Source organism: Salmo salar, chromosome ssa26, assembly GCF_905237065.1.
Source record: "Salmo salar chromosome ssa26, Ssal_v3.1, whole genome shotgun sequence".
Lineage (NCBI taxonomy): Eukaryota > Metazoa > Chordata > Actinopteri > Salmoniformes > Salmonidae > Salmo > Salmo salar.
The window spans coordinates 40,369,784-40,381,831 of record NC_059467.1 but is presented as its reverse complement, the minus strand read 5'-3'; the positions used below and the strand labels follow the sequence as shown (position 1 = coordinate 40,381,831).

The following is a 12,048-nucleotide window of genomic DNA, read 5'->3' as shown; positions in this document are numbered from 1 at the left end:
AGGACTCCCAATCACGGCCCGATGTGATACACCCTGGATTCGAATCAGGAACTGTAGTGAAGCCTCTTGCACTGAGATGTAGTGCCTTGGACCGCTGCGTCCATGTGTGTGTGTGTTAACTATTTAACTGTACTAGAATGCTTATCGGTATTGTTTTTTTTTGGCAAGGAAAATATCAGTATCGTATCGGCCAAAAGTGTCTCATCGGTGCATCACTAGTCGACACTATTTCTGATCAATTTGATGTGATTTTGATTGACAAAACAAGGACATTTCTAAGTGACCCCAAACTTTTGAACGGTAGTGTAGGTATCAGAAGGGAGGAAGCAGAAAAGTAGTTGTCATCTGCATGGCAATGGTGGGAGAGACCATGTGAGGATATGACGGAGCCGAGTGACTTGGTGTATAGAGAGAAGAGGGCCAAGAACCGAGCCCTTGGGGACACCAGTAGTGAGTACGTAGTGCAGACACAGATCCTCTCCATGTCATGTGATTGCTATTATATCAATATTTGCGCATAAAGGTGTTTGCACCAGCATTTCGCTCATAATTAATTTTACTGACACAAAAAGATCCCACCTTGTCTAGCGAATTTTGTTTTCTGGACATTTGGAAAGTTTAACGACAAATTAGCTCTTTCCATCAGGGCTGTCGTGGCATTTTGTATCCAACATGTACTTTACTGCACGAAAAGGTGGATGGAGACCTGGTTAGTGTCACTATACAGTATACAAAAGGGCTGAATGAAAATTAGCTTATTTTTAGATATGGTGGGTTTATGCGGGTGCGGGGGGTTATGTGTGTGCCAGTAGCAGCTGTAGTAGTGGTGGTGGTAGTAGTGGTGATGATGGTAGTAGTGGTGGTGATTGTGATAGTGGTAGTAATGATAGTAGTAGTAGTAGTAGTAGTAGTAGTAGTAGTAGTAGTAGTAGTAGTAGTAGTAGTAGTAATAGTAATAATGATAGTGGTGGTGACAGTAATAATGGTGGTGATGGTGGTGGTAGTGGTAGCGATGGTAGTGGTAGCGATGGTGGTGTTAGTAGTGGTGATGGCGGTGGTGATAGTAGTACTAGTTGTGGTGATAGTAGTACTAATTGTGGTGGTAGTAGTAGTAGCCGTAGTGGTGATAGTAGTACTAGTTTTGGTGGTGATAGTAGTACTAGTTGTAGTGGTGGTAGTAATAATGGTGGTGATGGTGGTAGTAGGGGTGATGATAGTAGTGGTAGTAGTGGTGGTGGTAGTGGTAGCGATGGTAGTGGTAGCGATTGTGGGGTTAGTAGTGGTGATGGCGGTGGTGATAGTAGTACTAGTTGTGGTGATAGTAGTACTAGTTGTGGTGATAGTAGTACTAGTTGTGGTGATAGTAGTACTAGTTGTGGGGGTGGTGGTAGTAGTAGTAGCAGCAGTAGTGGTGATAGTAGTACTAGTTGTAGTGGTGGTAGTAGTACTAGTTGTAGTAGTGGTGGTGGTAGTGGTAGCGATTGTGGTGTTAGTAGTGGTGATGGCGGTGGTGATAGTAGTACTAGTTGTGGTGATAGTAGTACTAGTTGTGGGGGTGGTGGTAGTAGTAGTGGTGATGGTGGTAGTAGTAGTGGTGATGGTGGTAGTAGTGGTGGTGGTGATAGTAGTAGTAGTGGTGGCGGTGATAGTAGTGGTGGTGGTGATAGTAGTAGTAGTGGTGGTGATAGTGATAGTAGTGGTGGTGGTGATAGTGGTAGTAGTAGTAGTAGTGGTGGTGGTAGTAGTGGTGGTGGTGGTGGTGGTGGTGGTGATAGTGATAGTAGTAGTGGTGGTGGTGATAGTGATAGTAGTAATGGTGGTGGTGATAGTAGTAGTAGTGGTGGTGGTGGTAGTGGTGGTGATAGTAGTAGTGGTGGTAGTAGTAGTAGTAGTGGTGATAGTAGTACTAGTTGTTGTGGTGGTGGTAGTAGTAGTGGTGATAGTAGTACTAGTTGTTGTGGTGGTAGTAGTAGTGGTGATAGTAGTGGTAGTGGTGATAGTAGTACTAGTAGTGGTAGTGGTGATAGTAGTGGTAGTTGTGGTGATGGTAGTAGTGGTGGTGATGGTAGTAGTGGTGGTGATGGTAGTAGTGGTGGTGGTGGTGGTGATAGTAGTAGTAGTAGTAATAGTAGTAGTAGTAGTGGTGGTGGTAGTACTAGTTGTGGTGGTGGTAGTAGTGGTGATAGTAGTAGTAGTAGTAGTAGTAGTGGTGATAGTAGTAGTAGTAGTGGTGATAGTAGTACTAGTTGTTGTAGTGGTGGTGGTGATAGTAGTGGTGGTGATAGTAGTGGTGGTGATAGTAGTGGTGGTAGTAGTAGTGGTGGTAGTAGTAGTGGTGATGGTGGTAGTAGTAGTAGTAGTGGTGATAGTAGTACTAGTGGTGGTGGTAGTGGTGATAGTAGTACTAGTGGTGGTGGTAGTAGTGATAGTAGTACTAGTGGTGGTGGTAGTAGTGATAGTAGTACTAGTTGTGGTGGTGATGGTAGTAGTGGTAGTGGTGGTAGTAGTGGTGATAGTAGTAGTAGTAGTGGTGATAGTAGTACTAGTTGTTGTGGTATTAGTAGTAGTGGTGATAGTAGTAGTGGTGGTGGTGATGGTAGTAGTGGTGGTGGTAGTAGTATTGGTGATAGTAGTAGTAGTGGTGATAGTAGTAGTAGTAGTAGTGGTGATAGTAGTACTAGTTGTTGTGGTGGTAGTGGTGGTGGTGGTGATAGTAGTAGTGGTGATAGTAGTAGTAGTAGTGGTGATAGTAGTACTAGTGGTGGTGGTGGTAGTACTAGTGGTGGTGGTAGTAGTGATAGTAGTACTAGTTGTGGTGGTGATGGTAGTAGTGGTAGTGGTGATAGTAGTACTAGTTGTTGTGGTATTAGTAGTAGTGGTGATAGTAGTAGTAGTGATGGTGATAGTGGTAGGGGTGATAGTAGTACTAGTGGTGGTGGTAGTAGTACTAGTGGTGATAGTAGTACTAGTGGTGGTGGTAGTAGTGATAGTAGTACTAGTTGTGGTGGTGATGGTGGTGATAGTGGTGGTGATAGTAGTGGTAGCAGTAGTAGTGGTGATAGTAGTAGTAGTAGTGGTGATAGTAGTACTAGTTGTTGTGGTATTAGTAGTAGTGGTGATAGTAGTAGTAGTAGTGATGGTGATAGTGGTAGGGGTGATAGTAGTACTACTAGTTGTGGTGGTAGTAGTACTAGTTGTGGTGGTATTAGTACTAGTTGTGGTGGTGGTAGTAGTACTAGTTGTGGTGGTGGTAGTAGTACTAGTTGTGGTGGTGGTAGTAGTAGTAGTGATTGTGGTAGTGGTGATACTAGTAGTAGTGGTGATTGTGGTAGTGGTAGTAGTAGTATTGGTGGTGATAGTAGTAGTAGTAGTAGTGGTGGTGGTACATTTTACATTTACATTTTAGGCATTTAGCAGACGCTCTTATCCAGAGCGACTTACAGTAGTGAATACATACATTTCATACATTTTTTTCCGCATACTGGTCCCTCGTGGGAATCGAACCCACAACCCTGGCGTTGCAAACACCATGCTCTACCAACTGAGCCACACGGGACCAGGTAGTGGTGATAGTGGTAGTGGTGTTAGTAGTAGTTGTAGCGGTGGTATTAGTAGCGGTGGTGATAGTGGTAGTAGTTGTAGCGGTGGTGATAGTAGTGATGGTAATGGTGGTAGTAGTGGTGATGGTGGTGGTAGTAGTAGTAGTAGTACAAAACAAGGAAAAGTACAAAATAAATCTATAGAAGCACTACTTAACTTTGTGTACCACGTCTCTTTTCAACCTCTCAGGACATAGACGCTGGAGCTCTGTCCTACACCTTGATGGGTCTGAAGAAGTTCACAGAGTACAGCATCAGAGTGGTGGCCTTCAACAAGCACGGCCCGGGAGTGTCCACAGGAGACATCACCGTCACCACCCTGTCTGATGGTAAGCAGGGGACAGATGAAGGAGCGGAACTCTTCCTCTCTCATAGGAGAAATGGGTAGATCACAACGGGCTCCTTTGGAAGAGGAAGAGGTTAAAGACCTGGTGTGTTGAGGTGATCTCTCTTGAGTTCTAAAGAGTAAAACACCTTGTTTTTACCCCTACAGTTCCCAGTGCCCCTCCTCAAAACCTCACTGTGGAAGTTCACAACTCAAAGGTAAGCACTAGTCAGGCACTTCTCTTTAGCACACAGACACTCTCCCTACCTCGAAGGTGATGTGATAGCTGTGGGCCTAACCCTGTTTTCCATGCCATTAGCTCTTGTCAGTGGGCTCAGCTCATACTCAGACTGCTAGCGTTGTGCTTGAATCCTGTATCGATCCACCCAGCAAGTGGCTGGAGACTGGGCCTGTCTGAAGGCTTTTGTCTCTCTCTCTATCACACCTCCTGTTCAACTCCTACAGCCTCACCCATCTAGAGGCTCATCTCCCACAGGAAGGCTTTCTATCCAGCTTACTTGTGTCCGTTTGTGAATGAGTCAGGAATCAGGACCTCTTGCTGCTGCAGCACATGGAGATGTGTTAAACTGAGTCAGGACCTCTTGCTGCTGCAGCACATGGAGATATTAAACTTCCTCCTCAGCCTGAAGTGTCCCCACTGAAGCCAGCCAATAGCTAGGTTTTCCCGTGTCGCCAACTGGTAAGACGCTTCAGGAGGGTGGTCACGTGTGCTAGCAAGGCAGAGGTCCTGGGTTGGAGCCTCGACATGAGCCCAATCAGGAGGAAGTGGTACTCGCTAAGCAAGCAGCGTGACGTCCTTTACACTGGCTATAGTAGCAAAATCAATCTCTAACCTGCCTCCTCCTTTAAATGTTTAGATGTTGCTAGTAAATATCTCTTAGTACCAGTATAAAGATGGCCGGTGTATTTAGTACCACTATAGAGATGGGGGTGTATTTAGTACCACTATAGAGATGGGGGGTGTATTTAGTACCACTATAGAGATAGGCGGGGTGTATTTAGTACCACTATAGAGATGGGGGTGTATTTAGTACCACTATAGAGATGGGGGGTGTATTTAGTACCACTATAGAGATGGGGGGTGTATTTAGTACCACTATAGAGATGGGGGGTGTATTTAGTACCACTATAGAGATGGGGGGTGTATTTAGTACCACTATAGAGATGGGCGGGGTGTATTTAGTACCACTATAGAGATGGGGGGTGTATTTAGTAACACTATAGAGATGGGCGGTGTATTTAGTAACACTATAGAGATGGGCGGTGTATTTAGTAACACTATAGAGATGGGCGGTGTATTTAGTACCACTATAGAGATGGGCGGTGTATTTAGTACCACTGTAGAGATGGGCGGGGTGTATTTAGTACCACTGTAGAGATGGGCGGGGTGTATTTAGTACCACTGTAGAGATGGGCGGGGTGTATTTAGTACCACTGTAGAGATGGGCGGGGTGTATTTAGTACCACTGTAGAGATAGGGGGTGTATTTAGTTCCACTGTAGAGATGGGCGGGGTGTATTTAGTAACACTGTAGAGATAGGGGGTGTATTTAGTTCCACTATAGAGATGGGCGGGGTGTATTTAGTACCACTATAGAGATGGGCGGGGTGTATTTAGTACCACTATAGAGATGGGCGGGGTGTATTTAGTAACACTGTAGAGATGGGCGGGGTGTATTTAGTAACACTGTAGAGATAGGGGGTGTATTTAGTACCACTGTAGAGATGGGGGTGTATTTAGTAACACTGTAGAGATAGGGGGTGTATTTAGTACCACTATAGAGATGGGGGGTGTTTTTAGTACCACTATAGAGATGGGGGGTGTTTTTAGTACCACTATAGTACCACGTATTTAGAAATGGATTCAGTCTGACTTGCATCTAGAACTGGTTTGTGACCTTATTGGTTCTATTTACTGGTCAATCAGATCAGGTTTTGCTTTATTCTTTCTTTGTCAGACTTGTACTGTATGTTACTGTTTGATACCCAGTACTGAATGGCCTTATATGGATGAATACATTATGAATATCATTATAAAATACATTTCTAATTAGATTAAAACACAAAATGCAATTTCTCATTTTAATTGTTTAATTTGCTCTGTCCTGTGGGCCGTGTCAGCCAGCCAGGCCTGAGGGGTGAAAACTAACATACAAGGGGAAGTGTAGTCTCAACATGTGAACCACAAACCCCCCGCCCCCCCTCAATTGAACTTATATTTTAGAGAAGGGGGGAAGGGGTGAGGGGAAAGAATGTCGCTGAAATCAGAACGCACTATAAGAAAATGGAAATAAACTAATTGAACACACTTAGCACAGATTTAATTCGTACTGTTCCCCCAACTCACGGATGTGTGTTAACCTCTTGGGGCTAGGTGGGACGCTAGCGTGCCACCTGTGGTGCACTCCATCAACAGCAGGTGCATTTCAAGAGCGGCAAATTTGAATCCAAATAAATGTCAAAATTCAAATTTTTCAAAAATACAACTATGTTACACCATTTGAAAGATAAACATCTCCTTAATCTAACCACGTTTTACGATTTCAAAAAGGTTTTACGGCGAAAGCATAAATTTAGAGTATGTTAGGACAGTACATTTACAAGAGTTGTGTGTAATGTTTTGTCAAGTCAAAGACAGGGTCACCAAAACCATAAAACCAGCTAAAATGATACACTAACCTTTTACAATCTCCATCAGATGACACTCCTAGGACATTATGTTAGACAATGCATGCATTTTTAGTTCTATCAAGTTCATATTTATATACAAAAACAGCGTTTTACTATGGCATTGATGTTGAGGAAATCGTTTCCCTCCAATAACCGGCAGTCAAGTCAGCGTCACAAATTAAATAATTAAAATTAGAAAACATTGGTAAAATATTATATTGTCATTTAAAGAATTATAGATTTACATCTTTTGAACGCAATCAACTTGCCAGATTTAAAAATAACCTTACTGGGAAATCACACTTTGCAATAATCTGAGCACTGTGCCCAGAAAAATACGCGTTGCGATACAGACTAGACGTCATGTTGGGGAGATCTAAAATCGAAAATACTATGTAAATAATCCATTACCTTTGATTCTCTTCATCAGATGTCACTTCCAGGTATCACAGGTCCATAACGAATGTAGTTTTGTTCAAAAAAAGCTCATAATTTATGTCCAAAAATCTCCGTCTCGTTAGCACATGATGTAAGCCAGCCGGACTTCTCGTCATGAACGAGGGGGAAAAAATATATTTCCGTTCGTTCAAACATGTCAAACGTTGTATAGCATAAATCATTAGGGCCTTTTTAACCAGAACATGAATAATATTCAAGGTGGACGAATGCATAGCCTTTTATAACGTATTGGAACGAGGGTACCCAACATGAAGTAGCGCGCCAGGTGTCTAATGGGACATCACCGTTCCATGGCTCTTGTTCGGTCAGATCTCCCTCCAGAAGACTCAAAACACTTTGTAAAGGCTGGTGACATCTAGTGGAAGCAATAGGAAGTGCCAAAATATTCCTAAACCCCTGTGTTTTTCAATGGGATAGGTTTAAAGTCAATACAACACATCAGGTATCCACTTCCTGTCAGAAAATGTCTCAGGGTTTTGCCTGCCAAATGAGTTCTGTTATACTCACAGACACCATTCAAACAGTTTTGGAAACTTTAGAGTGTTTTCTATCCATATATAATAAGTATATGCATATTCTAGTTACTGGGTAGGATTAGTAACCAGATTAAATCGGGTACATTTTTTTTATCCAGACGTGCAAATGCTGCCCCCTAGACCCAACAGGTTAATGTTGGCGCGCCTGTTTGTGTGTGTGTGTGTGTGTGTGTGTGTGTGTGTGAGCGACAGTGGGTTAGTGTTAATTAACTCCTCTCTCACGCTGAGTTCCCCCCACCGGTCCCTACACACACACACACACACACACTCTACAGTATCTCTCCTCCCTCCCTCCACACCATCCCACAGTGCACTGCAGGGCCTGCAGCTAAGGACCTGAATCCATTGCGCTTTCCCTCCCTCTCGCTCTCTCGCTGGGAGCCACTCCTCTCACCAGGGCTCCTCTCCTCCACTCTTTATTTATTATTAATGTCTTTATTTCCTCCTTTCTCCAACAGACAGCCTGTACTCTTCTCCTTCACTACTACATTATCCTCCTAACATCAGTCTGCTTTAAGGCTGGTGCAAGGCTTTGTGAGGCTGGTATAAGACTGGTGCAAGGCTTTGTGAGGCTGGTATAAGACTGGTGCAAGGCTTTGTGAGGCTGGTATAAGACTGGTGCAAGGCTTTGTGAGGCTGGTATAAGACTGGTGCAAGGCTTTGTGAGGCTGGTATAAGACTGGTGCAAGGCTTTGTGAGGCTGGTATAAGACTGGTGCAAGGCTTTGTGAGGCTGGTATAAGACTGGTGCAAGGCTTTGTGAGGCTGGTATAAGACTGGTGCAAGGCTTTGTGAGGCTGGTATAAGACTGGTGCAAGGCTTTGTGAGGCTGGTATAAGACTGGTGCAAGGCTTTGTGAGGCTGGTATAAGACTGGTGCAAGGATTTGTGAGGCTGGTATAAGACTGGTGCAAGGCTTTGTGAGGCTGGTATAAGACTGGTGCAAGGCTTTGTGAGGCTGGTATAAGACTGGTGCAAGGCTTTGTGAGGCTGGTATAAGACTGGTGCAAGGCTTTGTGAGGTTGGTATAAGACTGGTGCAAGGCTTTGTGAGGCTGGTATAAGACTGGTGCAAGGCTTTGTGAGGCTGGTATAAGACTGGTGCAAGGCTTTGTGAGGCTGGTATAAGACTGGTGCAAGGCTTTGTGAGGCTGGTATAAGACTGGTGCAAGGCTTTGTGAGACTGGTATAAGACTGGTGCAAGGCTTTGTGAGACTGGTATAAGACTGGTGCAAGGCTTTGTGAGACTGGTATAAGACTGGTGCAAGGCTTTGTGAGACTGGTATAAGACTGGTGCAAGGCTTTGTGAGGCAGGTGTAATGTCGCCTTTTGACCTTACACCAGCCTTGGTCAGGTTAGCCCTGTGATGTCAATGTCACAGCGAGTGGTGTTACTGGACACCAATGGTGTGTATTGCCATAACCACCCACTCATTGCCCTGGTGTGATTTTATCTGCAAAGTCCTGGGGTTGTCATTCCACCTCTAAAGTCAATGGTAGTAGCTAGAAATTATTCAGTATTGTCCTTGGGTTGGGCTCGATTCCATTGCAATTCAGGAAGTTAAATGAAATTTGTGAATGGAAAACGTTGACAAAGCTCTGTAGCTCAGTTGGTAGAGCATGGTGTTTGCAACACCAGGGTTGTGGGTTCGATTCCCACGGGGGGCCAGCACAGGAAAAAAAAAAAAAAAAATATGTATGAAATGTATGCATTCACTACTGTAAGTCGCTCTGGATAAGAGCGTCTGCTAAATGACTAAAATGTAAATGTAAAGGGTCAGTTTTCTGTGAATATGACCATTTCAGCAGTAGAAACTGTAACCCCCCGTGTCTTAGTCTATGTACTCACTGTGTGTCGTTCCACCCCCCTACCCAGAGCATCATGGTCCGGTGGCAGCCCCCGCCACCAGGCGCCCAGAACGGCGAGATCACTGGGTATAAGATCCGTTACCGGAAAGGAACGCGGAAGAGCGAGGCGGCAGAAACCACGGGAGGCACCCAGCTCTTCCAACTCATTGACGGTAAGCTCTCCTATAATACCAAATCACATACTCATCACGTACTCATCACATGACTCATTGTGGAGTTGAAGTAGTCATGCACATGCAGTATCTTCCATGGGAAGTAATGTGATTATTGATTAGCATGTACTAAAACAAGTCTCGTTTTCAGATAGGCCGACGGTTCTGTGGCTACTGCTGCTAGTTTAGCTTTTGGAGCCAATTGGAAGTCTCTAAGTTGAATACTGTTGTCCCTTAGGACCAGATATTGTATCACTGGAGCGCTTTTCATCTGAGCCTTTTGTCTGGCGTGTTGTTTGGAATCATCATTTTCCTTCATCGTCTGTGTTACTTCAGACAGTCACCTGTTCTCAACATCTCATCTCACATCCAAACTGATATTATACTGTTACTGTAGTACAATAGATATCACCAGAGACCGTAGCGACGGCAATGAATATTACATGTCATCTCAGCAACTTTTCTGGCACCGTCTCACGCTGTGTGGTGCAGCATCAAAGAGAATACACACTTGAAAGTCAAACCCGATTATATTTGGGGTGCAATGGGGGTGTTTGTTGGTTCAAAGGCATTTAAGCTGGAGATTTTCTTTCTAGAGCCTTGGAGGCCTGGAGTGTCTGAGTGGTTTTTAGCAGTCTGCCTCAGGGACAGCCCGTAGTAGTGAAGGGAGAGACGACATGATTAGCATTTAGCGTCCAAACAGATAAGTCCAATCCGACTCTTAAGAAAATGTTTGCACCAGTTAGCGCGGCTACATGTTCTTTAAAGACAGCGGGCGGTTCCCACGACTTTGAATTTCCAAAACTCGCCCGTGGCGGTGATATAGCCTACCCAGAAATGTGGCTAGGATGGTGGGCCAAGCAGGAATCCAGCTCCACACACACCTCCAGGAGTGAAGAGTACGTGGTCTTTCTTCTCAGCTTTGAGTTTTCTATCGGGAAGGGCTTGCTTGGGCTACATTCAAACTGCTCATGTGTAAATTCCCCCACAGACGAGTCGTGATCAATGGCAGAACGTTCATCTCTATCAAACCCATTGGATTGGAAAGAGGAAAATGTTAATTGCGCCACGACGACGAGCTCTCTCTTGATCCCACCCCTGACAGAGTTATAGATTTTCCCTTCACTCAAGCAGAGAAATATTGGACTTCCTCTTGAAATATTATGGCTTCAAATATTTAGTGTGTCTGCATGCCCAGCTCGATTGAGTGGTGGAGTGAGGGATGCACTGCTAGTAACATCCTTTAAGAAGCCCACTGGAAGGAAAGTTTGGGGACAGTTTTCTAACTGCAGAAACTGATGGACCTAGCCTATGGCTGATTCTGCACACAAACCCAATTCCATTTCTTGGTCTGCCTGTCAGAAGACCGCACTACTTGTTCACTTCGCCTCAAACATTTAAAAGCACTTGATTGGGGGGGGAGTGAACAAGACGAGGGTGCACTTTGGGTAGAAGAGGGAGGAATGGAACTGGGTTTCCTGTCTGACTCTTCTTGACTGATTTTCTATGTGTGTGTTGTTGTGGTCAGGTCTGGAGCGGGGGACAGAGTACACGTTCAGAGTGTCAGCCATCACAGTGAACGGCTCAGGGCCCGCCACAGAGTGGAGCACCGCAGAGACCTTCGAGAGCGACCTGGACGGTAAAACTTTCCCTTAATACACTGACCAGTCAAATCCCTCTACCTCAGCCCTGATCCTTACCTCTTCCCTTAATACACTGACCAGTCAAATCCCTCTACCTCAGGCCTGATCCTTACCTCTTCCCTTAATACACTGACCAGTCAAATCCCTCTACCTCAGCCCTGATCCTTACCTCTTCCCTTAATACACTGACCAGGCAAATCCCTCTACCTCAGCCCTGATCCTTACCTCTTCCCTTAATACACTGACCAGTCAAATCCCTCTACCTCAGCCCTGATCCTTACCTCTTCCCTTAATACACTGACCAGTCAAATCCCTCTACCTCAGCCCTGATCCTTACCTCTTCCCTTAATACACTGACCAGTCAAATCCCTCTACCTCAGCCCTGATCCTTACCTCTTCCCTTAATACACTGACCAGTCAAATCCCTCTACCTCAGCCCTGATCCTTACCTCTTCCCTTAATACACTGACCAGTCAAATCCCTCTACCTCAGCCCTGATCCTTACCTCTCTTGCCTTAATTCACTGACCAGTCAAATCCCTCTACCTCAGCCCTGATCCTTACCTCTTCCCTTAATACACTGACCAGTCAAATCCCTCTACCTCAGCCCTGATCCTTACCTCTTCCCTTAATACACTGACCAGTCAAATCCCTCTACCTCAGGCCTGATCCTTACCTCTTCCCTTAATACACTGACCAGTCAAATCCCTCTACCTCAGCCCTGATCCTTACCTCTTCCCTTAATACACTGACCAGTCAAATCCCTCTACCTCAGCCCTG

The 12,048-nt window shown here is 44.9% G+C and overlaps 1 protein-coding gene across 1 annotated transcript in view; it reads left to right on the top strand.

Annotated features, from left to right (window-relative positions):
- Positions 1-12,048, top strand: part of neo1a (neogenin 1a) — a 291,539-nt gene that overhangs the window by 251,231 nt on the left and 28,260 nt on the right. The window contains exons 11-14 of the mRNA XM_045708311.1: positions 3,790-3,928; positions 4,093-4,142; positions 9,482-9,626; positions 11,155-11,265. Of these exons, the coding sequence (XP_045564267.1) occupies positions 3,790-3,928; positions 4,093-4,142; positions 9,482-9,626; positions 11,155-11,265 (445 nt within the window). The remainder of the gene's footprint in view (positions 1-3,789; positions 3,929-4,092; positions 4,143-9,481; positions 9,627-11,154; positions 11,266-12,048) is intronic.